We start from the raw sequence: 23,967 nt of genomic DNA, 5'->3' as shown, positions 1-23,967 counted from the left end.
ATTAAGGTTTGGACTATGATGTCCTGAGAAATTTAATTCTCTGCTTAAACTATACATCTCACTGAGATATGATATTCAATATTTGTGTGCCTTTATTAAGGTTTGGACTATGATGTCTAGAGAAAATTCATTTCACTGCTTAAACTGTAAATCTCATTGAGATATTGAATGGTCAACAAATTGTTGGAGAATAAAAATCCTTAAAATAAGGCTTGTTCAATGGCTTTTCAAGAAGGGAAAGCTTTACTCTCCGGTGAATATATATTTTGCTGGTGAAGCTGGGACAACAAGTTACATATACTGAGATTGGCCTTTCAAAAGGCTTGGACAATGAAGTCCTGAGAAAATTCAATTCTCTGCTTGAACTGTTTGATTCAATGTTTTGCAAATTGATGGAGAATGAAAGTTCTTCAATAAGGCTTCTTTAATGGCTTTTTAAGAAGGGAAAGCTCAATTGTATTGTTCGATTAAAAGATATCCTGCTGGATCTGGCGGGACATCAAGTTAACATTCAACATTCCGCTATAGAGAAAACTATAATCTCTGTTAATAACTAACAGCCTTTATTACGGCTTGAGAAACTCAGTTATAAAAGTCCAAAAAGCTCAGTTGTCCGTTTGAATATATATTTTTGCTGGAGCTGGGACAGCAAGTTAATAATCTCTACTGAGATCAGCCTATAAAGCTTGAACAATGATATCCTGAGATATTCAGTTATCTGCAAATTGATGGAGAATCAAAGTAATAAAAGATATTTTTCTGGAGTTGGGACAACATTATAACATTCACTGTTCTGCTATAGATAAAACTTCAATCTCTGCTAAGGTAAGCCTTCATTAAGGTTTGGACAATGATGACATGAAAATAAAATGTTCTGCTATAGAGAGAACTAAGAACTTCAATCTCTGCTAAGATTAGCCTTTTAAGAATTGAACAATGATATATGTCCGATTAAAAGATATCTTGCTGGAGCTTGTCTAGCATGCTTATACTCTGCTATAAAGAGAACTTCAATTCTGCTAAGGTAAGCCTTCGTTACGGTTTGGACAATGATGTGCTGAGAAGTTCATATCTTTGGTTAAAATTATACATCTCACTGAGATATGATAATCAGTATTTTGCAAACTCATGGAGAATAAAAGTCCTAATATTGGTGGCATCAATCTCTTTTGTCTTGCTGTGCTGGGACAGCTTGACAGAAACGTCAATATATGCTGCCTTTATAAAGGCTTGGACAATGATGTCCTGAGAAAATTCAATTCTCTGCATAAACAAAAATAATTCAATATTCTGCAAATTGACGGAGAGTAAAAGTCATTTAATAAGGCTTGTTTGATTGCTTTATAAGAACGAAAAGCTCAGTTTTCTAATGAATATGTTTTGCTGGAGTTGAACAGCAAGATTTAATGTTATACAAAAGAGAGAACTTTCAATCTCTGCTAAGATCAGGCTTAGGCTTGTACAAGGATGTATGTCCGATAAATATATATCTTGATAGAGCTAGGACAGCAAATTAACATTGAATATCCTGCTATAGAAAGAACTTCAATCTCTGCTAAGCTCAGCCTATAAAGCTTAAACATTTGATGATCCTAAGAAATTCAATTCTCTGGTTAAACTAAATCATTTCAATAGTCTGCAAATTTTATGGAGAATAAAAGTCCTCTAATAAGGCTTGTTTAATGGCATTTCTAAGATTGAAAAGCTCAAACAGTCCGATTACAAAATATTTTGTTGGAGCTGGGACAAATGTTAACATAAAAGATGGACAATGTTCTTGTGTAATGGCTTTCTAAGATTGGGAAGCTCAACTGTCTGATTAAAAGATGTTTTGCTGGAGCTGGGACAACATGATAAAATTCAATATTCTGCTATAAAAATAATAATGCAATATCTGCTAAGCTCAGCCTTTATCTTAAGGCTCGTCTCTCTTCTAGAGAACAAAAACACAGTTGTGTGCTTATACTCTAGCGTTATATGCACACTGATGGAGTCACTAATAAAGCTTTTCTAAAGTTGTTGCCTGCTTATTGTTGGCTAGGGAGAAATTTCAAGGATCTGCTTATAATTGAAAATTTTCAATGGTGTGCTTATAATGAAAATTTTTAATGGGCTTTATTAACCAGAGCCGGAATCCGGATTCGAAACAGTGTCTCTCAGATCTATTTGCTTCAAAATTGAATCTTACACAAGATACTTCATGACTTACTTTAGTCTTTACTGAGATCATACTCATCTTGACGAGGCATATCACTAGAGAAATCCCAAACATTGAGATAAACACCAGAAGAATAAGTGTAGACCTTGTGATCATTGGGTCACACATTAGGAACCAGCTACCGTAAGTCGCAAGACAAAGACTCTGTGCAAAGTCAACACCAAGATCTCGAGTCTTGTAAACTTTGTCTTTTATCACCTGGAACGAATAATACACAGCTATCGCTATTATTAGTTTCATTCCGTCGAGAGAAGAGTATCAGCCACGGTATCTGATTTCGTTTGGGTCTTGTGTTAATACATAAAGCCTCTACTTCTTTTATCTCTCTTTCAGTCTCAATCGTTCGAAAATACTACGTAACAAGTCCGGACAAAGCTCCGACCACTTGGAAATCACCGGAAGGCAATTATGCTTCTTCTCGCTTTGGTACATTCCTCAAAATTTCAAACTTGTTTGACACGCAAGATCTCCAAACTCCTAATTTGCATAAGACCTGGAAGATATATATATATATATATACCTTGAAACAATATCTTCAAAAGGGGAAAAGTAATAAAAATGGAAAAACTAGTCCTTTATACAAGTATATCCATTATACTAAGTATTTATAGTTGTATGCATAAACCTAAAAAGCAAGGGAATCAAGGTATTTTTGCAAAGATCTTTTCACACACAAAAAGAAGAAGAAAACAAAAGGAGATATTCTTTTCTAGTTTGGACGACTCTAGGTTTTTGCACTAATCTCAAAAAAACTAATACTGTACTTATTTACTCCATTTCTGCATTTGGGGAGGTTTACATGATATTACAGTATCTTTTCATCCTATACAAAGTAAAGAAGCAGCAGCAATTTAAAGTACAAGAAAAGGTACCAAACAAAAAAGGAACTTTCGAGTAAAAAGGGTTACTTAAAGAGAGATAGGAGAAGCAGAGGCTTTATGTATAAATGTATATATAAGACCCACCTTTATAGAACTTAACCACCAAAGAGAAGCCCAAGACTAAATAAAAACCTTTCTTTTTTATGTCTGCAAATTTCCAATTTCTATAGCAGAAACCTCATTTGGTTGTTTTTCTCAGAAAGCCTAAGAGTCTCTCTCATCATTCTCAATCAATCAGGAGAGCTTAATAATCCTTCCTTTAGCTCTGAGAAGCAGCACAATGAGTTCTGAAGCTTTTGACCTCTCACAGTTGGTGAAGCAGCTCTGCTTGAGGAAAGGACCCGTTTGATGGCAAGTCCAGAAGAAGGAGATCTTGATCGGAACTGCAATTACCTTCATAGCCAAACACTGCAGAGCCACCTTCTTGTGCAAACACAGAAGCCAAGCTTCTTGGGCTGAAGCATGGGACATTGTTCTCTGTCAAAACTTTTCTTTCATGGGTTGCTTTCATCTTCATCACCCTTTTGGGGCTCCTCATTAGCCCCCTTGACTCTGTGACCAAAACAAGAACATCAACAAACCACAAAGATTGATTGCAGAATCAACAAGACTTATTAAAAATGGTCCTTAAGACTAACCTGACTTTAATTGGGTTTGGTCTTCACAGCGCCTCTTAATGGTCACAATATTCTTAGGTACATTTAGATTTGAGCTTTTTTGTACAGTTGTAGTAACAGAATCTCCGGTCTCTTTTTCTCGTTCCTGCAGTCACATATCTGGTGAAGTTGTAGCCAGAAGTTATTATTATGTCAGTGTCTCAATAAGAGTAAGCCGAACCTTGAGGAGGTAATAGCTTTCCACCAAACGAGATTTGTTTAAATCAGTCAAAGCAAGCTTCTTAAAAGCCCTGGAGTCTTCGAGTTTTGCCCCAGAGGAAGAAGACATATCAAAGACACCATCAGCAATGAGCTGCTGAAGCAAAGAGAAGTTGTCCTTGAACTGAGCACTTTCGAACATCATCCTGAGGCTGCTAAGGCAAATTATGACAGGTTAGAAATTTTGATCGGTCTGGTTTCTTTGTTCATTAAAATACAATGTAGTTCGAACCTATCAGGAAGGTTATCAGAGTCAATCTGAGGAAGCAATTTCATCAGTTTCTTTTGTTCTTCCTCTGTGAATTGTTTTATGAACTCATCACAGTTGAAAACGTCCTGCAATAAGTTTTATTGTTTTAGGCATTGTCCCAGAGTCATTTCTTTTAGTTGACTTTCATACATTCAACTTATTAAACAGACTTGGTGAGAGTTTCTTGGAAATTACCTTCAAATCAATGCTACAAAGTGGTGAACTATGGCTCCCCAGGACATGTACTCTTTCAGTTTGAGACTTGGTTCTGCCAACAATTAGAAAGGATACAATTTTCATTTTGCTTGACTAAATTGCAGCTAATGTATAAAATATCTTGATGATAGATTAACTCATTAGGAATATTTTACCTCTTGAACTGTTCTTGCTTTATTGCTTGTCCACCATAGTATGAACCTCTCTCTGCTCCAATCTCAACACGCTTCACAGAATGTGAGTATGCCTCACTAATGGAAGACTTGTTCTCAATCGAAGAGAGCGAGCTGGCTTCAGACTCTTCTTCCCGAGCAAACGAGTGGGGATTCTTCATCAGAACACTCCCATGTCCAATCTCAACAGAGACCATCGACATTTCATTCTCAAAAAGAAGATCTTCCTCTGATGAAACTGAGAGACACGACGATTGCTGCTCTTGTAGAATATTGTAAAGGTCCTTTGTCAGCTTTTCAACAGAAGAGGACTTTGGACGGCCCACACACGTCCTCCTCTTGCAAGGAACAGTAGTGTCCCACGCATTAGATTGAGATGGACCTGGAAAAAACAAAGTTCACATGGACACTAAGGATTTGTTTTTTAAATCCCCGATTGATGCTCAAACCGAAGAAATAAAGTAAGTAATCAAACCTGTTAACTCACTCCCATCTGCACTGCTAAACTGTGCACAGCTCTCAGAGTTCGATACAGCCGAACCAGAACTTGATCTATTACTAGCATCCTCTTCTAACACAGCCTTCTTCAAACCATAATTGAATTCCAAGAGTGGTCTTTTAATGATGATGTTTTCGTCAAGTGCTTTCCTTTTCAGCATCTTTGTCTCTTTGTTCTTATTGCTGAAAGAAATGCTCTTCATTCTCTGAAACCTGTGATGATCATCATTCTCATCACCATCAGCACGAGCATGAAGGGGTGTATAGTTCACAAGTGTTCCCTTTGTTCTCCAACGCGATCCACAAGCATTGCACAATACCGGCTTCTCTGGTGGCCCATTTCGCCACAGAGGTGTGTCTGTTTCAATGAAACAAACAAAATGTCACAAATTTGAAATTGGAGCTTCGAAATCAAGACAACGTAAGAGTCCTTCATCAGACAACACTTGAAATGACACTTATACTGCAAATTCAAACTCCAAATCAACCAGAAGAACAATGATCTCAAATACCAAACATCATGAAGTCTTTTATTATACATCAACCAGAACAAAATTTAGTTCCTTTCTACAACACTAGAGAAATTATAAACAACAAAAAGCAGATCCCAAGATCATATCTTTGTTGCCTAATCCATTAGTTCCAATCATACTGAGAACAACAACACAAGAAACTCACAAAGAAAGACAAATTGTTGTTCTTAAGATCATTCAACAAAAACAAACCAAACAAATATTGTTAAAAGGAACACAATTTTCAAATGCTCATTCATAATCTTGACTCCAGGAAGTCTTTGCTGTATCACTTCAATGATCATTACAAGTTGTTACACAAAAAGCATATAAAAACATGTAAAACAAAAATCATTTTCCCAGAAAAAAAGGGCATCTCACCCAGAAAAACCAAAAAGTTGAACATTCATACTAATTTTTTTATCATCATCATCAAGCTGAAATAGGAGACACTCACTTGTAACTCCACAGTGGTAGCAAGGTCCTTGCTTTCCCATAATCTCTCTTTCTCTCTCTTTTGTTTTTACAAAAATGAAAATATATATTTTCAGAGCAAAGTTGCAATTTTAAGAAGAGCTTTTTGGTATTTTGGAAAGAAATTTAAGTTTATAAATTGTGTTTAATATTGAGCTATAATTGGAGTATACAAACCAGAGTATATTAACTATCTCTCTGCAAAGGAAAAAACAACCCAGAAAACAAAAAGTTGAATTTTTTTTCTTCTGCAAATTGAAGCCCAGAAAAAATCCTATGAGAAAATTCAAGAATTTTTTTTGTAAATAAAAAACTCCAAAAAAAAAAGTATATGTAAAATTGAGAAAGAAAAAAATCAAAAACAAGAAAGAGAACAAATTCAAGAAGATAATATTTGTTATCTCCTCTTTTTTGTGTTCTCTTTTGTTTTTTTTTGTTTTTTCGGGTTCCTTGAGCTATCAGTCTAATATACAATCCAATAGAAAAGAGAAGAGAAGAGAGACTAATTGAGAGAGAGGAGGAATCTAATAAATGGCTCTGTGAAAAAGGAGATGAGAGAGAAAAACTCTTTGAGGGTTTTAGAGCGAGAAACTGTTTTTGTGTCATTAAAAAAATAATAAAATGGTTTGTTCCTTTGCTTTGTTTTGCATTATTATTATTATCATGTAACGATGAAGTAATTGTTTCAGCTTCCTTTCAAAAAAAAAAAATTAAAAAAATTAAAATCTTCCTTTTCAATTTCATTTTAGAAAAACATAAATAAAAATATTGTTTCATCATATACAACGGCTTTTTTTGGTCGACATGAAATGGCTACTTTCATTTTTTCTTTCTGTTGTTTATAAAGTAAATGTTTGAGCTTCCCTTTTATCAAATTTGAGATTTTTTATATGTTTCTATGAACAGTTTCATACTTATTGGTTTAATTTTAAACAAGAGAAATGAGATCTATGAGATTTTAATATGTATGATGATGAGTGAAGGAAGGTTAATTATTAATTTTTTTTTGGGGTAGGAGGAAGGAATATTATTGCTTATAATGCCTTTACCCTTATGGTTCCTTCTTTTGTTTGTTGACTATAGACTTTTCTTTCTTGTTTGTTTTTCTATTGATATTTCCAATGAATATATAATAACGACAATTACATTATTAATGACTCTCATAAGAAAAAAGAAACAAAAAAAAATGAGAAAGAAAAACGCATTTGTAAGGTATATTTTATTTATCTAAAAGGTTTGAACAAAAGAATCATATATATCTAAGAAAAAGAAATAAGTATATGTAGATGTAGATATAAATATGTCTTTTAACCTTTTTTTTTTTTGTTTAGTTTACCTTCATTCTAAAACAGCTGTAAAATTGTCATATATGATATAAATGTATGCAAGAACAATAATGTATCGACAAATGTGAAAGTTAATTAACTTATTTTTTAGTCCAAAAAAAAAAAATTAACTTATTGTATTCGTATATAGCATAAACAAGAGTTAAATTTTCATGCCATTTTTTTTGTCAACGACTAGATTAAAGAGATTAGGTTGATATGATGCTGGTAAATATATATTATATATTTTTTAAGCTAAGTGGGATTTAATTTTATAATTAGTTTAATTTGTTCTAACGAGTTATAATTGATACATTTTTTTTGGGGTTGTCATAAAAAGAAAAACCAAAAAAAAGAATTAGAGAGAAAGAAATGGTATGTAATGTAAAGTCACCGTCCACCATGACGATCATGGACACAACTCCTCCTCTCTCCACCGTTTGATTTTTTAGTTTTTCTTAAAAGATTATTCAAACATGTGTCTGTCCCTACTCTCTCTCTTTCCTTTTTTTTAATTATCTTTTCTTGATTTGTTGTGAATGTGATTAAGTAACTAATGCGACGAGACCAACACCATTCATTATAAGATGTACTTTGGTTATATGTATTTTTGAGATCTTTACCACTTAGTTTTGACTTTGAGATCACATCATTCTTATACACCAGAAAAAAAAAAAAACTAGCTAGGATGAAATTTTCTTTTGTGTGGAATTATGTATTTAAATGTCAATGGTAATGTTATGAAAGCATTCTATACTTACGAATAAATGAAGAATAATGTGTCAGATACCGAATTGTAAGAGTAGTCTTATTACCAAATTCTTTTTAAAAAAATATAGTAGTAATAACCAGAGAAAATTCAGATGCCAATCACATCTCATCTCTGATCTATCTTTCATTTTTTTTTTCTTTTTATAAAACGAAATGGTAATGTTGTAATAATGAAATGGTGTGTGAGGTGTAGGCAAAATGATGGAGCGTGATCCGACGGTTAACAAGTGACGATGAGGATTTGGACTTTTTTTTAGAGGTTAAAGACAAAAAAGTCGTGCCTCAGTCGTGCTTTATAATCTCACAATTTTGCATTTTTCCATACGCTAATAACAACAACACAACTACTAGTCTACTACGGCATCAACTATATAAGTCCATCAAACCTCAAAAACATATAATTTAGTAATCACTAGCAAAACAAGTTTAGACAAAAACAAAAGTGTGGTTACGTTCTTGGCATTTCTACCTAATATCTTTATTTATTTTTTCACTCACAGTCTCACACCATACAATATAAGATCAGACTAATGTTTTCCCATTTTAAACCATCCAAAATGTAACATAAGCTCGCTCTGTCTGCCCCCAATACATTTTACATAGAAATAGTTCTTGAACACATGTAACACTTTCCTAACTTGTCGTCTTTGTTAACATTTTGATATTAGACAGTAAAGGAAACCTAAAGTCAGAGAGTGCAGAGAAGCGAGAAGTGGAAATAGCTGTACTGGATTTAACACTCCTGAGCTATGGTGACTTCAGTTTCAGCTTTTTCTTCATCTTCTTAAACTGCAGCAAAGAAGAGGAAATTAATACATTTATAAGCCATTAATGATAACAATGAACTCACTAAGAGAAGAATTAACTTACCATGTAGAGAATGCTAATTCGACCAAACAGAGCAACAAAATTAGTGAAGAAGGTGAAACAATGTTGCACATAGTCCATATCACCATCGTGTGCTTTCTCTATTATTATCTGTGTGTCCACCACTATGTATCCCAAAAAGATCATGAGTACAAGGTATAGCTGCAAAATGAGAATGTATCTGTTAATGCAACCAAGTTTGTTTCCTACGATGAACATATATACAAAATCTCTCCCATCATGAAGACAAAGTTCTTACGTCAAACATGACGAGAAATGCAGAGCCAGAGCCTCCCAAGATCGGAGAGGCAAATTTAACCCACCAAAGGACGGACATACAACTAGAAATTGAAGCTCCGAGGTAAAGATACTCTCTACGCCTTGCCAACATTGCTGCAGCAGAGAAACACGCAAATACTACTGCTGTTCCCACAAATGCAGTGATCAGGACCCTGGTATTATTATAAACCAAGGAAACACAACAAACATCCAACACTGTCATCAGATAGATCCTAGTTAGAAGCTTGTGTATATAGCAAGACATGAACACTGATCACTCACCTTGTATCAAAATTTATGACCTTGTTGATCACTGGACCATCTGAAGCACCTTTAAGCAGGGCAGATAGAAACAGAAGTGAGAGACGCTTTGCTGCATCAAAAGCAAACATTAGATAAATTTGCAAGGAAGGAACAAAGGGTTTATATATATATAGGGATACATATAAGTGTAAGTGATGAAGTGAAACCCACATAAACGTTCATATGAAGGAGTGAAGCGCAACCAGAACATGACTCCAGTAAATCCAAGAGAAGTGAGAACTCCACCGATATTATAACGCACATGGAGGTAAGCTCCAAACGCAGCCACAAGAAGAGCACAGCATAACGTGAGATAGACCTACACGACGAACATAGAATCAAGAAACACCAAGAAAATCTCTTAAAGAAGTGCGTTTGCTTTCAACTAATCGATACGAACAATCAAGAACACAAAAACGAGAGCCAAAACAATACAGAACTGAGAAAATACACCGATAAGAGCAGAGCATAACGTAAGATAGACATACAACGAACATAGGATCAAAAAACACCGATCAAGAAGTGCGGTTCCTTTACACTAATCGATAACAACGATTCAAGAATACAAAAAACGAGAACCAAGAACAGTATCAAACTGAAACACTATCACGAAACAGACTGTTGCATTGAAACGAGATGATTCTGCACGAGTCTCATCCCAAGAAACAGAAGCTTTGCGTGAAAGTTCACGAAGAAGTTACCCGCTTAAGATGATTCTGCACGGCCGGAGAGATTTCACGGAAGTTTCTGAGACAGTCATATCCCCAAATCCCACCGTTCTGAGGATCCATCGTTGCTTTTGCTTGATTATGCTGCAGAGAAGAGAGTTTTTCACATGCGAGTGCGAGACTTGCCATATTTATACGGTTCCAGTTTTTAACATATTTCCATAACTACCCTTGTCCACGTGGATTTCCTCAGAAGAACACTCCAAAATGGCGGGATGAGCTTCTTTAATACAGACGATTGTGTGAAGTAAAAAAAACGTTACGTAGTTTCCATCTGAGATAAAGAAACGACATACAATGTTAACTCCTCTGACCGTGCTTTATTAAAGAACCCACTTATTGAAACTGTGAGTGAACTGAGGAAACAGAGAAAACCATAACAATGGCGTTGAATCTGCAACAGCATTACATGATCATGCTTTGAATTATCTACGCAGAGAAGGGGTTGTTGAAAAATGTACATTTATTACTTTGTCCTTTTGCTTAAGATTTTACATCAGAGAGTATAAGAAACACCAAAGCCAGAAGTGCAGAGGAGACACACAAGTACACAAGTCATTTACAATCTAAAGTCTGTTGTATTAGTCACAACGGGAGACACACTAGCAACCAGAGTCAAAGGGGAAAGTGGAAAGAGGGATGGCTTGTTTGAACACACTGTTTTGGTGGTTTTTAGTTTCTTCTTTTCTTCTTCTTCTCTTCCTTATCAGCAGAGTTCTTCAACTGCACCAAAAGATGAAAGGGGGAAATTTGATGTGTTGTTATACTTATAGATAGAGAGTGCCATTAAAGATGACTGAACCCACCACCAAGGATTAAAGACAGATACTTACCATGATGATGAGAATTCGAACAAACACAGCAACAAAATCAGTGAAAAGGGTCAGAGAATGTTTCACATAGTCCATGTCACCAAGGTGTGCTTTCTCTATTATCTCCTGTGTGTCCACCACCATGTATCCCACAAAGATCAAGAGTCCAAAATATAGCTGCAAAGGAGAATGTAAACGAATTACAAGTCAGGCTTTCGATGAAAAGATTATACAAACAAAATCTCTATCCTTGTTGGGTATTGAAGAGTGAAGGCAGTTTACCTCAAACTTAAAGACAGATGCAGATCCCCCAAAGATTAAAGACGCAAACTGCAGCCACATAAGGATGGACAGACCGGAAGAAAGCATAGCTCCAAGGTAAAGGTACTCTCTACGCCTTGCCAACATTGCTGCAACCGAGAAACACACAAACGCCACTGCTGTTCCCACAAATGCAGTGATCAGGATGCTGGAAAACAAACATCCAACAGTCAGCTCCTACAGAGAGTAAATTTGTGATTGCTTAAGAGATCATGAAGAAACAATTACCTTGGGTCAACATCAATGGCTAATTTGATCAAGGGACCTACTGAAGCACCTTGAAGAACGGCAGAGATGAATAAAAGGGAAAGCCTCTTTGCTGCATTAAAGCAAAAAAAAAAAAAGAGTAGAGTTTAAGGATCCAAGATTGAAAAACTTAAAAAGCTTGGACACATCTCCAAAGAACAACAAGTGTAAATGATGAAACCCACATGATTGTTGATACGGAGGAGTAGAAAGCAACCAAAGCATGCTTCCAAAGCATCCAAAAGTGGTAAGAAGTCCACCAATATTCCAGAGCATATGGAGGTAAGCTCCAAAGGCAGATGCAACAAGAGCACAGCATAACGTGAGATATACCTACACAAACCTCAACACTGAGTACACTCTTTCACTAAAAATCGAGAACCAAACCACAGAAAAACACTTTCGAACAAATTGGGATCTCAAAAACGAAATGATTCCAAATCAATCGGATCCGAAGAACTAACCCGCTTAAGATGATTCTGCACGGCTGGAGAGATCTGGCGCAAGTTCTTGAGAGAATCATAGCTCCAACTCCTACGGTTCTGAGAGTCAAAGAAGGATGAGAACGCTTCCATTGTTGTTGCTTCTGCTTTGATTTTTGCTTGAGAGAATTGAAAATGTTATTCTCCAGAACAGAGACTTTCTATTTTAAAGAGGTCAACAAGTCAATATTAATAAATATGTATATATTCACTGATTGTATGTAATTTGACAATAGTACCCTCAACAAAAGGCCGGGATGGGCTTTTAATACGAGCCCATGAAAACAGTCAGTTTCTTTTTTGTTTATATGCGTGCTAGTAGGAGTGCAGAAAAACGTAACGTAGTTTCTATTTCGGAGAAAGAAACGACATACATGTTACTCTCTTTCAACGATAACACCGTCTCTGCTTATTTAGAACCACTGGTTGAGGAACTGTGTGTGAAGTAAAGAGAAACCATAAACAATGGCGTTGTTCTCCCCGCCAATCTCTTCTTCATCTCTTCAAAACCCCAATTTCATCCCCAAATTCTCATTCTCTCTCCTCTCCACTAACCGCTTCTCTCTCCTCTCCGTCACTCGAGCTTCCTCCTCCGACAGTGGAATAACCTCTGCCGCGGTAGAGGCTCCTGAACCCGTAAAGGTGATAGTTAAAGAGGCTCCACAATCAACACCGGCGGTTAAAAAGGAAGAAACCGCCACCGCCACCACTAAAAATGGCGCCGTCGAAGGTGAAGAGATGAAGACAACGGAGAGTGTTATCAAATTCCAAGATGCGAGGTGGATTAATGGAACTTGGGATCTGAAACAGTTCGAGAAAAATGGCAAAACCGATTGGGATGCTGTAATCGTTGCTGGTTAGATCCTCCATTTTACTTTTTCGTTTCGTTTTTGCTCTAATCACCATGTTTGGTACTTAGGGATCAAACACTCTACATCAGAAAGAGTGTTTGATCATTCATAGCAAACCAAAGAGGGAAACTTGAATAAGCAAACACTCTCTCTGGTTGAGAGTGTTTTGATCTCTTATATATGTTGAATTGTTGATGAAGCGAAGTTTGAAATATATGTTAATGTTTTTGGAAGAGGCAAAGAGAAGAAAATGGCTAGAAGATAATCCAGAAACAACAACTAACGACGAACCAGTGCTTTTCGATACATCGACTATCCCATGGTGGGCATGGATGAAGAGATACCACTTACCTGAAGCTGAGATCCTCAATGGTTTGATTCCTCGCAAAACGCTTAAAGATCAATGAAACACACACAATCTACTAACTCATGTATGTTTGTTTGCTCTTTAATCGTTGCAGGTCGTGCTGCGATGATAGGATTCTTCATGGCTTACTTTGTGGATAGCCTTACCGGAGTAGGACTTGTCGATCAAATGGGGAACTTCTTCTGCAAAACACTCTTGTTTGTGTCCGTGGCTGGAGTTTTGTTTATTCGTAAGAATGAGGATGTGGATAAACTCAAGAGTTTGTTTGATGAGACCACATTATACGACAAGCAGTGGCAGGCAGCTTGGAAAGATGATGATGAGTCCTTGGGTTCAAAGAAGTGATAAAAAAAGGAGTCTTGTTTTCTTTTTTTTCTTTTCTCGTTGTTTTGATGCTGTAATTAGGAGTTGATGCACTTACCAAATGTAATATGATGATGATGAGATTTGAACAATGTATTCCCGATTTGGAATTCGAGTTAGATTTTTCTGTAAAGACCAGGCTTTGATTTCTGTCATTATTTCTCCTATTCCATAGATTCAGGCTTATGTATTTGATTGTTTGTTTACTTGCATTAGCTATTTATTAACTCTGGAATCACTTGAAAGGTTCAAATAGTTATCATCATCATCGGGTAATTGAGTTCAAAGAAGTGAAAACAGAGTTTCTTATTAGCTTAAGGAGATTTGAAGATGTTTTCTCAGGCATACTTGACTCGCAAAACTCATTAAAGTGCTCACAAACAGAGAAATATTGAACTATTGAATGCGTTGCTGCCGAGTGTATTCCCAGAGGGCAATGGCGCCGCTGACATGAACATTGAGGGACCTAACAACTCCAAGTTGTGGGATCTCGATACAAGCGTCCAGTATATGAATTATATCCACAGGGATGCCTTCCTTTTCACGACCCAGCACCAAAACCTTACAACAGAGAGAACAAGGACCAAAATAGAGATTTAGTTCTTACTGGAACGCAACAAGTGAGAGAGCAAACAAAAGCCTATATTCTTGTGTTACCGTCTTCTTTGGAAATTGGTGTTTGTCAAGTGAAATGCTATTCGCTGTCTGTTCCAATCCCAAGATTGAGAAGCCATCCCGTTTCTTCTTCTCCAAGAACAGTTTCAAACTGTTCACTGGGACTTCCATGATTGGAACCCATTTCTCAGCAGTTACACTGCAGAAAAGAAAAAGAGAAAAACTCTCGCACCGTCCTTTCTTGATACAGAGAAATTACAGGAAATTATAGCCATACCTGATTAGCTGGAATTGTTTGTCATGTATTATGTTTGCATCTGCAACAACAAGACCTGATGCTTTAAACACCTGCAAAAGATGCAGAGAGGGAATGTCAAAGCTGAACTAGATACAAGACTCGTAACTTCCTTTTTTCTTCCTTAGATTGCAGAAATGACAAGGAAATACACAAAGAAAGTGATAGCTATACCTCACATGTCCGCGCTAATCCAGCAAGATTAGGAATACGATCAACCAATGAAGCCACAAGGATCAAACTCTGTCGGTCAGATTTCAACCTTTCGACTTCCATGCTTCTAGATCGTAAGAGCTGACTAACAAGCTCATCTTCTTTTTCCATTTCTGAAAAGTTACCCGTGTTGGTACATAATCATGTTTACCAATAATAACATTGAGTGCAACAGCTATATAATATTTGCATACCAAAGAGCCGTTTGTAAGTTTCCCCGTTTCGGAGCACAGAAGTTGAGCTAGCATCTTGCTTCTCATGTTTGGACAGAGTGATCTTCTTTTGGAAGTCCAACGAAGATGGCTCAGAAAGCTTTTGTTCATCTTTAGTGGACACGGTCAACCGACAGTCGGGCAATTCATTCATCTTGAAGCCTTCATTCTTAATGGTAACTACATCCTTTGCCATGGAAGCACGAAGATCTTCTCTTACGTCCTGTAAAGCTTAAAGATAAGGTAGAGAGACAGAAACAGAAATATAAAGAACATTCTTAAATATGTTTATTTTCTTACATTCAGAAATGAGAGCACGTTATCCATGAGGCATGTTGGAACACATTCAAACTCAGTGTCCTGCAAAACCATCACATAATTATTTTAACGAAAAATGGCCTTGAAATCCGAAAGCAGCTTTGTGCAATTACAACAACCAAATGTCGAAGGACGAACAGGGTCCACACCAAAAAAATATATATATATATCAGAAATTTCAGAAATGTCTAAGAAATTCAATTAGGTCGTTGGCTACAAGAGCAACTTGAAGACAGCATTGTTACCTCAACACGATTGACGAAAACACCAGCCGGAGTAGCAGATGTGCTGGGATCATAGGCATCAAGAAATCCTTCCATTGATGCTCGCAATCTAGACCAGTAAAGATAATTCACGACTGAATTTGTGCAATAAACCAAAACTTTCTAGATGGCTCTGTTCACAAAAACATTGTTTCTAAGACCAACATGAAAGAGTGTAATCACACTGAGTATAACCACACACCTCGAACAATCAGGATTCTTGTCCAGGTAAGACTTCAAATTCTCAAAAGAAAGTTTCTCCAGGGGTATTGTTTGAGAGGATGCTGACTCCACAGGGGGAAATAGTCTAAAGAGTACTCGATGCACTAATAACTGCCAAACCCCAAAAGAAGATGAAATAAGAGTGATACTCAATTAAGGCTAACATCTACCAAAAAGAAACCTGATGGCATCTATATAAGACCAACCTGAGCAAAACCACGTAAGCTATGATGATGAGAAGTTAATAACGGTATTATTGGTGGAAGAAGTTCTCTCAGATGTGTCTGTTGAGCTGTCTTTTCGGCATGTAGGATGATATTGGCTGCTACGAAGACATAGGACGAGAGAGCTTGCTGCAGATAACAGGAGAACATCATTCAACATATTGAACTGAAAACTCTAACAAACTACTTCCATTTTAGTTGTATTTTGCGTAATTTACCTGAGCTTTAGTGTCATAATTTTTTAGTATAGGAACTAACTGCTCTTTAACCTGTGATACAACAACCAATAAGTGGTTACTTTATAAAAGAAAACAGAAAAATGTGTAACAACACAGCCCGTTAGGACAGAAAACTCTTTATAATTTGATTACAAATTTATACCAATGCTGGAAAGTTCAGGTAAATGTTGATGGCAAATGTTTCCAGGTATTGTCGAACAGCAGGCAGGTTATTTCTCTGCATGCAAAGAAAACACAAAAAGCTTGGATTTAACGTGACAAACACAACTCTTATCCAAATCACTGGCACTCGTCTAGTCATCAACGCAGCAATCATTTCCTATATCAGTTTCTGTCAGAATGATTTCTCATGCATAATATGTGCGAGCTACAAAGCTTCAGTCTGCTCTTGTAAACTTACATGTAAGCATATGTGCACACTGTCCATAACTTGGTGAACAATGTCATTGCTGACAAATCGCGACATAATGCATATCATCTGCCAAGCACGTATTTTCCGTCTATGGATCTGTAAAAAGGAACCAGAAATTACTTTTAGTGATTTATCGTTGACAAAGTGTTCATCTAAAACTTAATGAACGAACATAAAGGAAATACATGCAAACACTTACAGCACTATACTTCTTGTAAAGCTCCTTCGACAAGTCTTTATCATGCACCTGTGCATATCATTATATTTAAATTTTCGGCATATTGTTGGGCCTGCTAAATTTTATCAATATTTTATGAAAACTAACAAACAATAAGTACCGCTGCATCAAGAAGCTCCAACAGAAACAATTTTCCAGCCACAAGAGCATCCTGACAATCTTGGTTTTGACTGGCTGGTTCAACCATATTGGCCAAATTAGCCAGCTTCTGAAACAGACCAGCAACAGAGACACGTGCATACAACTCCGTGTTGATGAAAAGCTGAAGAAAAATACAAAATGTGTCATCTTACTAAGTCAAATATTCAGGCAATCTATCAATCCATCATCTGTTAGAGCTGAATCCTACTTCTGTCAGTTCAGGGTCTGGACTTTTGGCCAATAATGATACTTCAGTTCTTGCATCATTATTGTCAGATAATTCCGCTTCAAAATCTTCATCAAAAGCAACTAAAATCATAATAAAGTGGTAAGCAATTCAATATCACAAATTCATTGCAATAACAGCTTGAGAGAAAATATAAAGCCATTACAGACCAGAACCATAGAGTGTCAGGAGCCTCAATTCTTTTATATAGTACTTTATCGTCCTTGGGTACATGAGCCAGAGTCCTGTTAGGTGCAAGGCCGCAAGGCGAATTGTGCGGGGACTTTTTTGACCTTCCTCGAGAACTTTTTCAACAAACTGTGAAACAATACATTGCATATAACACACATTTTTTCTCTTCGGTTCCCTCAATTTATTTAATTAAGAAGGATTGAAGCATACCCACTTCAGCGGACCATTTCCATCTTCAGCTATGTGCATATCTTTATTACTAAACAAAGAAGAATGCAACACAGAAGACAAAAGTGCAGCAATAGGTGCAACCCTTCTTTTTTTGCAGCTGATATGCAATATCCAACATGATTTGACCAACTGCCACATCGTCTGCTTGAAAAGCATCACAAGAAATGAAATATTTAATAATTCTTCATTAAGGATGAACACAAAATTTCCATCCAATTTAGATAAAAAATAATCGTAAAACCTGAGTATCCACGCCCAGGAAACCATCCAAGGATGATTTTCCAGACGCAAGTATCCCCAAAGCGAGTCTGACAGATTTCAGCATAGGCAAAGCGGAACCCTCCCCAGCATTTTCAAGGCTGCCAAATCGTAAAGAGAAAATTAGAGGTCATACAGAAAAAAATATAAGCATGTTTACATCCTAGGAAAGGTCCAAAGTTGACTGAAAAGTATCAGAAAGAAATTAGGTTATAACTGAAATCTACTAGAGTTAACACTTACGAGAAAGAAAGTTTTCTCAGGTACTTATATGTATCTTTAATATTTGTATCTTCTCGAAAGAATGAGAAAATGCCAAGCAACCGATTAAAAAAAAAGCAATTTCTTATCCTAAGGAACGACTACTTAGAGTATAAAACTGAAAAACCAAATCCAACAAACATATCCCACCTCTCTACAATGTCCTGAAAAATGCTTTTAACAGTATCATCTGAGAAGAACGACTTTCTATCCCCTGGAATACGTCTGGCATCAAGAATGTGCATGACTGATAACAGAGACTCCACACAAAGCCACTGAATCAAGTACAAAAGGATCAGAGACTCAGAATTTTCCTTTGGCCATTAAAAACAAAAGGCTGCTGATAAGCAGATCTTGTAATATCTATAACTCCACTGGTAAAGGCTACAGCACTGTCAAATATTAAAATATGTATTACCTTCCAGCTTAGCAGAACTGCCCTTCTACTTCTTACCAGAAGTCCTGCTGTGAGAAGATGATTAATGTTATGGAGGAAAGCCGGAACCGAAACTTGTAACCAAAATTCACCATCTACCATGGATAACAATGTATTATCATTTTCTAATAGGTTGAAAGCTCCAGCAGAGCACAAGGACACAAATGCACTCAGTACGGCAACTAGCGCCTCAAATGCTGCAAGGTAGACCTCAGCTGCGGCCTGGTCAGTACATTTAAGAGTGAATTAATGCAATGTGTTCGATAGGATATATGAGAAAATTAAGAGCTTAGTACATTCCATACATCTATTCAAAATTTGAAAAATCAGAGGCAGAGCATTACCTCAGAATTACAAATTTGAGATGATATGGTATGCTGCGTGAACTTCCAAAAGAAAGCCAATGCTAGGTTGAGTTCAATACCACTAGTGACCTGGGCACAGTATGACAAGATCCACCCAATAGTTTTCACCAACGTTACCTGCTCATCATAAAGAACTGGCATGAAACTTGTTCAGAGTTGTAGTCATCATACGACAAGGAACTGAATTAATGGAAATTTGTATATTAATAGTCCTAACAATACGAGACGAAAAGAAACCATACAGCTTCTAGTACAGCTGTTGTAGAAGGACCAGATAGCCGGCGTTGACTTGGACCCCCTAGTTTTCCGATAACAGAACCAGGCAGAGTACCATTCTCCACAGTAGTGTGAGACCAGAATATCAAACAAGATGAATCAGCAAATGGAATCAACTCCTTCTGTATTGTCAGATCAGGAAAGAACCATAACAGTAAGCCAAGTAAGTGAGAGGACAATAATATCGTTGTGTATCAAGAAAAATTGAAATGTTGACACTCTGTTTTTTGTTTACCAGTAATGACAAGAGAACAACAGCAAACTTTTTCTTAATAACTGAAGCATCGCCAACAATCTGCTTGCCAGTTTTCTCAACAGAGCCAATGCATGTCTTGCGTTTCATCAAAGAACTAAGCTCAGAAATTCCATCTTGCATGTTTTGGAGCTCTAAAAGCATACTCAGAATGAAGATTAAGAACTTCGTAGGCCCCCGTGCTAAATGATTCTTCTCTTGGAAAATACTAAGACCGCTCTTTTGCACAAACTGCAGAAATAGAGATGATTCTCAAATTTGCAACGCGTTACACCTTAACGTATCCAATATGGAATATAACCAGAACTTTTTTGTTGACACCTCAAAATAAAAAATTCAAGGAACACAAACCATTATGATATCGGTGAGCTGTTCTTCACTATCAATTATGAGGAAAAATACTCTTGCCCATCGTTTTGTTTGGGAATCCCATGCCTCCAAGTCATCATCATCAAAATTCTCAGCGTGATCACTAATAAATCCTTTCAGATACTCATAAAGGCTTGCCAGAAGACGATTTCCATCAGTACATAAACTGTTGGAAGTCTTTCTGTTGCACCCCTGAAGCCATTCTAGCATCAGTTTTCGCAATGAACCTGAAATAGAAGAAAGAATATGATGTTAGACGATGACCTTCCATCTATTTTTCATATGTAAATAGTCTCCTGCTCACCATCATGGTCAGTAAACTCCCGAGGAATTGCTGAAACAAACTGCAATAATGTTCCAAGAGGAACCATACAAGGGTTCACCACAGAAGCCGCAGTCTCTAACACTTTCTGATAAACTAGAAAATGGAAAAGAAGAAAACAGAATGGGAAGAATGAGGGGGCCAAAAAATAATAATTCCACAGAAGTATGATTAAATCTAACAAGCTAACTGGTTAGGGACCTCGGATACGGTATTTATGATTAAAATGCTGTCTGCTGCTTTCTGCAACAAACTTCAAGATATCCAGTATATGTGTCACATCATCTTGACTTAAATGTTCACAAGAAGGTTCATGGGCAGTCCTAGAGAATTTATCTTCGAGATGCCCCATTTCCTTGTCCCCATATCCTCCAACTACATATGAAGTAGAAACAATGCATTGTACGAGAGCCATAAATCCAGCTCTACCAAAAGACTGTTTTTTCGCAAGAGATGCCAGGTTGATAAAAAATCCAACTCGATTCCTATGAGATTTGAGTAAAACAGTTCAATAAGCATAATGATTAATTTTATGGGTTAATTATTCACAGACCCTTGAGAACATATCCAGCAGCACATGACCAATAACATATATACATAAAAGCAACGCTAATAAAATGATGGATTAGTAACTTAAGACACCCTACCTTGGGCTGAGGCAACTTGTGTACGCACACACATATTGAGCTGCACCTTCAATTGTTCTTGAGGTATAAATTCCTTTCAGCCCTGAGAGAGCAGAATAAGCAAGAGTTAAGTCAAGTTATCCCTTCAGCATGATGGCAGTAAAACAACGAATTCCAAAACAATTTATTAAAGACATTGGAATACATTACTTCAAGAAGCACCTACCAAAATCCTTGTGGTGTATAGGATCATTCAAACCCTCTATGAAAGGCCCAAGCACAAAAGTTTGGGACATTGATTGTGTACATGTTTTGTATCTTCTCCACTCGATACATAGAAAAGACTCCATGACTGTGCACCTGACTACAATTTAAATAGATGAATTAGCAGCAGAACTGATATGAAATAGAGGTCCGAAATAATCACAACTTGTGGGCAGCATAGTTTCTTTACTTTCAGTAAAAGAGAAGAGTAAAAGAGAAGTCTGGCCACAATGGGACCACTTCAGAGACTCATTTATGTGATGATCACGTGTAAAAAATTGTTGAATTTTATTACACAATATGATCCACCCAGTAAACAGTACCTAGAGGGTTATCATGACGAAATCCCCGATTCCAAAGAACCTCTAACCAGTCCAAAATTTTGGTTTCTTCATCTGAAATTTCCATGTGATGAGAGTTATTACAGTCGGATTTCAAGGATCCATCATATCTGGGAGATGACTTGATTAATAAATCAATCTGAAAGGTAAATTGAAAAAAAAAAAACAATGAGCAGAGGAGATAAGAGTTACGAGCAGAAAGTTTACAATCACCAGAGTGATAAAAACCTGACCTGGTTACCCCATGCTGCTTCTACAAGATGAGTGCCGTACTCTTCAAGCATCTCATACAGGAGCAGAAAAGCTTGCCACTCCTGCTGACTAGACAACCCAGAGTCAACAGACCCATACAATTCTCCCACACCAAGTGACTTGGCTTCCTTTTCTGCCCACGTCTCCTTTTTTGTCATAGACCGATGAACTGAATCCGCTTCGGGCTTCTTCTCAGCACTGGTATTATTCACTTCACTTATGGATAAAACTGATTTTAGGATATGCAATGACTGCTTCCTTACTAAGCTCTCATCAACAACCTGAAAGAGATTATGTTGTACTCATAAATGATCCTATTGTTCAAAATTGGAGAATATGTAAGAACAATGAGTATTTTTCCGTACCAAGCCTTTCTTGATTTCATCCCAAAACTCGTGTTCGGATCTGAAGTCAAATTCGACAGGGTCTTTTTGTGAAACCAAACTTTCAGTTTCATCTGCCCAAGAGCCAGTAGAAAGACACAAAGAAAGGACACTGTAAGCATCCCTTCTCTCCATTGATCCAACCGAGAACAGCTTCTTGCAGCATTCCCAAATTCTTTTTTTGAAGCCATTCCTGGAGTTTACAGCTCTAAAAATCAATATCTATATTAAAAAAAAAAAACTAAAGAAAGACTATCCTAGAAGCACATATTCTTTTGGTTCTTAGCCTCCTCACCTTGAAAGTATATACATATTTCCTTGGCGTGACATCTTCAAAGAGCACTGAGAAGAGAACGCCTTGAAAATAGCAGGGATGAGGAAACTAACAGCACATGAACGATGTTCTACACTTTGTGACAAAAGACGCTCAGTTGTATTACATAAATCCCAAAGCATACCAGCTGCAAAACTTTCCACCTCTTGAGCTGCTTGGTGACTTTGAAAAGCAGCATTCAGTATCAAATTCAGAAGATGGCAAGACAGTGGAATCGGAAACAATCCAGACAAATTCGCAATGTAGTTTTCATCCATACTTATTGTATCCAAAGAATCACAAAGCAACAGCTCCCCCCACTTGATGAAATCTGATTCTTCGTGTTGAAGCATTCCCATCGAAACACCAACTGATCTCATTAAAAAAGGCACCAAGCTCACTCCCAGTTTATCCAATACACTAGTCTCAATCACTACATCAAAGAACAATTGTACAATCTGTACAATAAAAAAAATGCAAAAAAAAAGAAGGTGACAAAATGATCAATAAGCTCAAAATTAATCTCAACTCCGAGAATTATGACAGAAAAATTTGTTTACCGTATTAAGCATATCCAAATCATATGCACGAACCATCTTCATGAGTGGAATAAACACTCTCCACACAAACAACTGCAACGTATTAGGATTATCCGCAGCACCAAAGCCTGCTTCAACCTCAATTAATCAATTAATCAACTCTAACACACCATACATATCTGAAGATTCAAAATTGGTAACTCACCAAAACTCTTAAGTAGATGACAAAGTCCAGCCACCAATGAAGCAATGTGGTTGCATTCATCAGAATCAAACCTCTTATCTCCATTTACCGTATCCTATTAAGAACGAGGAAGAAGTGTTTTCAACTCAAAACCAAAATCCCGAAGGTGTGAAACAATAAAAGCAATCAATCAATACCTCTAAACGAAAAGGCAACTCATTGATAAGTGATTCGAAAAGGGTCAAGGGAGAAACGCCTGTGGAGCTTAAAACACAGTCAAGAAACGCAGGAACAGCTGCTGGTGGAACTTGTTTGAAGCTCAAGGACAGCGAGGTAATCACCGATGAATCCATTTCAAATTGAAGCTCGAACTTCGGAAAAAATGGCTGCAAGCAGCCGAAACAGACAAAGAAACGCAAACGAATTTGAAAATGGTACAGAAAGACTTTGTCCTGAAGAATCTCTCTGTTAAACCCTTTTGGCTCCCTACTTTCAAATAATTTTCATGGCTAAGGACTGATAAACCCTAGTCGTATACTTAGGGGAGAAAATAAAAACTGAAAATATATCCCTATACTTTTCGTATATTGCATAATAATATTATTAATATGGGCTTGATTGGGCTTAGTGCTTTACCCTCTTGTTGGGCCGGACGGTTAAAAAAATAAATAA

General features: G+C 36.9%; 5 protein-coding genes across 7 annotated transcripts; 1 reads left to right on the top strand and 4 right to left on the bottom strand.

Moving 5' to 3' along the window:
* Positions 1 to 2,965: 2,965 nt before the first annotated feature.
* LOC17879827 (GATA transcription factor 26) lies at positions 2,966 to 6,458 on the bottom strand. Of its 2 annotated transcripts, none has more exons than XM_006285597.2 (8): positions 6,081 to 6,458; positions 5,089 to 5,469; positions 4,596 to 4,995; positions 4,420 to 4,492; positions 4,207 to 4,310; positions 3,937 to 4,126; positions 3,738 to 3,861; positions 2,966 to 3,651 (listed from the first exon to the last, which is right to left on the bottom strand). In XM_006285597.2, the coding sequence occupies exons 1-8, from the start codon at positions 6,118 to 6,120 to the stop codon at positions 3,404 to 3,406; spliced, it is 1,560 nt and encodes a 519-aa protein (XP_006285659.1). In that variant the 5' UTR covers positions 6,121 to 6,458; the 3' UTR covers positions 2,966 to 3,403. The 2 variants fall into 2 exon arrangements, with proteins under 2 accessions (XP_006285659.1, XP_023635117.1); XM_023779349.1 differs by lacking the exon at positions 6,081 to 6,458 and adding an exon at positions 5,704 to 5,849.
* A 2,482-nt stretch (positions 6,459 to 8,940) lies between these two features.
* LOC111829323 (bax inhibitor 1-like) lies at positions 8,941 to 10,433 on the bottom strand. Its single transcript, XM_023778088.1, has 6 exons — positions 10,344 to 10,433; positions 9,814 to 9,961; positions 9,622 to 9,712; positions 9,320 to 9,512; positions 9,064 to 9,222; positions 8,941 to 8,982 (listed from the first exon to the last, which is right to left on the bottom strand). The coding sequence occupies exons 1-6, from the start codon at positions 10,431 to 10,433 to the stop codon at positions 8,941 to 8,943; spliced, it is 723 nt and encodes a 240-aa protein (XP_023633856.1).
* Positions 10,434 to 10,815: 382 nt separating this feature from the next.
* LOC17879043 (bax inhibitor 1) lies at positions 10,816 to 12,392 on the bottom strand. The gene is made up of 6 exons (XM_023779888.1): positions 12,214 to 12,392; positions 11,935 to 12,082; positions 11,732 to 11,822; positions 11,465 to 11,651; positions 11,204 to 11,359; positions 10,816 to 11,093 (listed from the first exon to the last, which is right to left on the bottom strand). The coding sequence occupies exons 1-6, from the start codon at positions 12,322 to 12,324 to the stop codon at positions 11,043 to 11,045; spliced, it is 744 nt and encodes a 247-aa protein (XP_023635656.1). The 5' UTR covers positions 12,325 to 12,392; the 3' UTR covers positions 10,816 to 11,042.
* A 266-nt stretch (positions 12,393 to 12,658) lies between these two features.
* Positions 12,659 to 13,945, top strand: LOC17880366 (light-harvesting complex-like protein 3 isotype 1, chloroplastic). The gene is made up of 3 exons (XM_006284302.2): positions 12,659 to 13,087; positions 13,317 to 13,454; positions 13,544 to 13,945. The coding sequence occupies exons 1-3, from the start codon at positions 12,697 to 12,699 to the stop codon at positions 13,792 to 13,794; spliced, it is 780 nt and encodes a 259-aa protein (XP_006284364.1). The 5' UTR covers positions 12,659 to 12,696; the 3' UTR covers positions 13,795 to 13,945.
* A 105-nt stretch (positions 13,946 to 14,050) lies between these two features.
* On the bottom strand, positions 14,051 to 23,776 carry LOC17880577. Of its 2 annotated transcripts, none has more exons than XM_023779886.1 (35): positions 23,493 to 23,776; positions 23,317 to 23,410; positions 23,133 to 23,242; positions 22,555 to 23,030; positions 22,242 to 22,452; positions 21,858 to 22,157; positions 21,607 to 21,763; positions 21,246 to 21,383; positions 21,041 to 21,122; positions 20,595 to 20,878; positions 20,376 to 20,489; positions 20,054 to 20,298; positions 19,685 to 19,933; positions 19,416 to 19,571; positions 19,153 to 19,290; positions 18,791 to 19,030; positions 18,523 to 18,647; positions 18,095 to 18,212; positions 17,833 to 17,994; positions 17,601 to 17,748; positions 17,413 to 17,513; positions 17,164 to 17,325; positions 17,025 to 17,072; positions 16,814 to 16,921; positions 16,556 to 16,630; positions 16,393 to 16,443; positions 16,157 to 16,303; positions 15,931 to 16,061; positions 15,711 to 15,798; positions 15,448 to 15,507; positions 15,130 to 15,370; positions 14,897 to 15,048; positions 14,705 to 14,775; positions 14,470 to 14,626; positions 14,051 to 14,373 (listed from the first exon to the last, which is right to left on the bottom strand). In XM_023779886.1, the coding sequence occupies exons 1-35, from the start codon at positions 23,646 to 23,648 to the stop codon at positions 14,209 to 14,211; spliced, it is 5,460 nt and encodes a 1,819-aa protein (XP_023635654.1). In that variant the 5' UTR covers positions 23,649 to 23,776; the 3' UTR covers positions 14,051 to 14,208. The 2 variants fall into 2 exon arrangements, with proteins under 2 accessions (XP_023635654.1, XP_023635655.1); XM_023779887.1 differs by having other exon boundaries at positions 23,133 to 23,239.
* Positions 23,777 to 23,967: the final 191 nt, after the last annotated feature.

This window comes from Capsella rubella, unplaced genomic scaffold, assembly GCF_000375325.1.
Source record: "Capsella rubella cultivar Monte Gargano unplaced genomic scaffold, Caprub1_0 scaffold_7, whole genome shotgun sequence".
In the NCBI taxonomy this organism is placed as follows: domain Eukaryota; kingdom Viridiplantae; phylum Streptophyta; class Magnoliopsida; order Brassicales; family Brassicaceae; genus Capsella; species Capsella rubella.
Note: the sequence above shows the minus strand (reverse complement) of the source record. Positions and strands in the feature narration are given on the sequence as shown.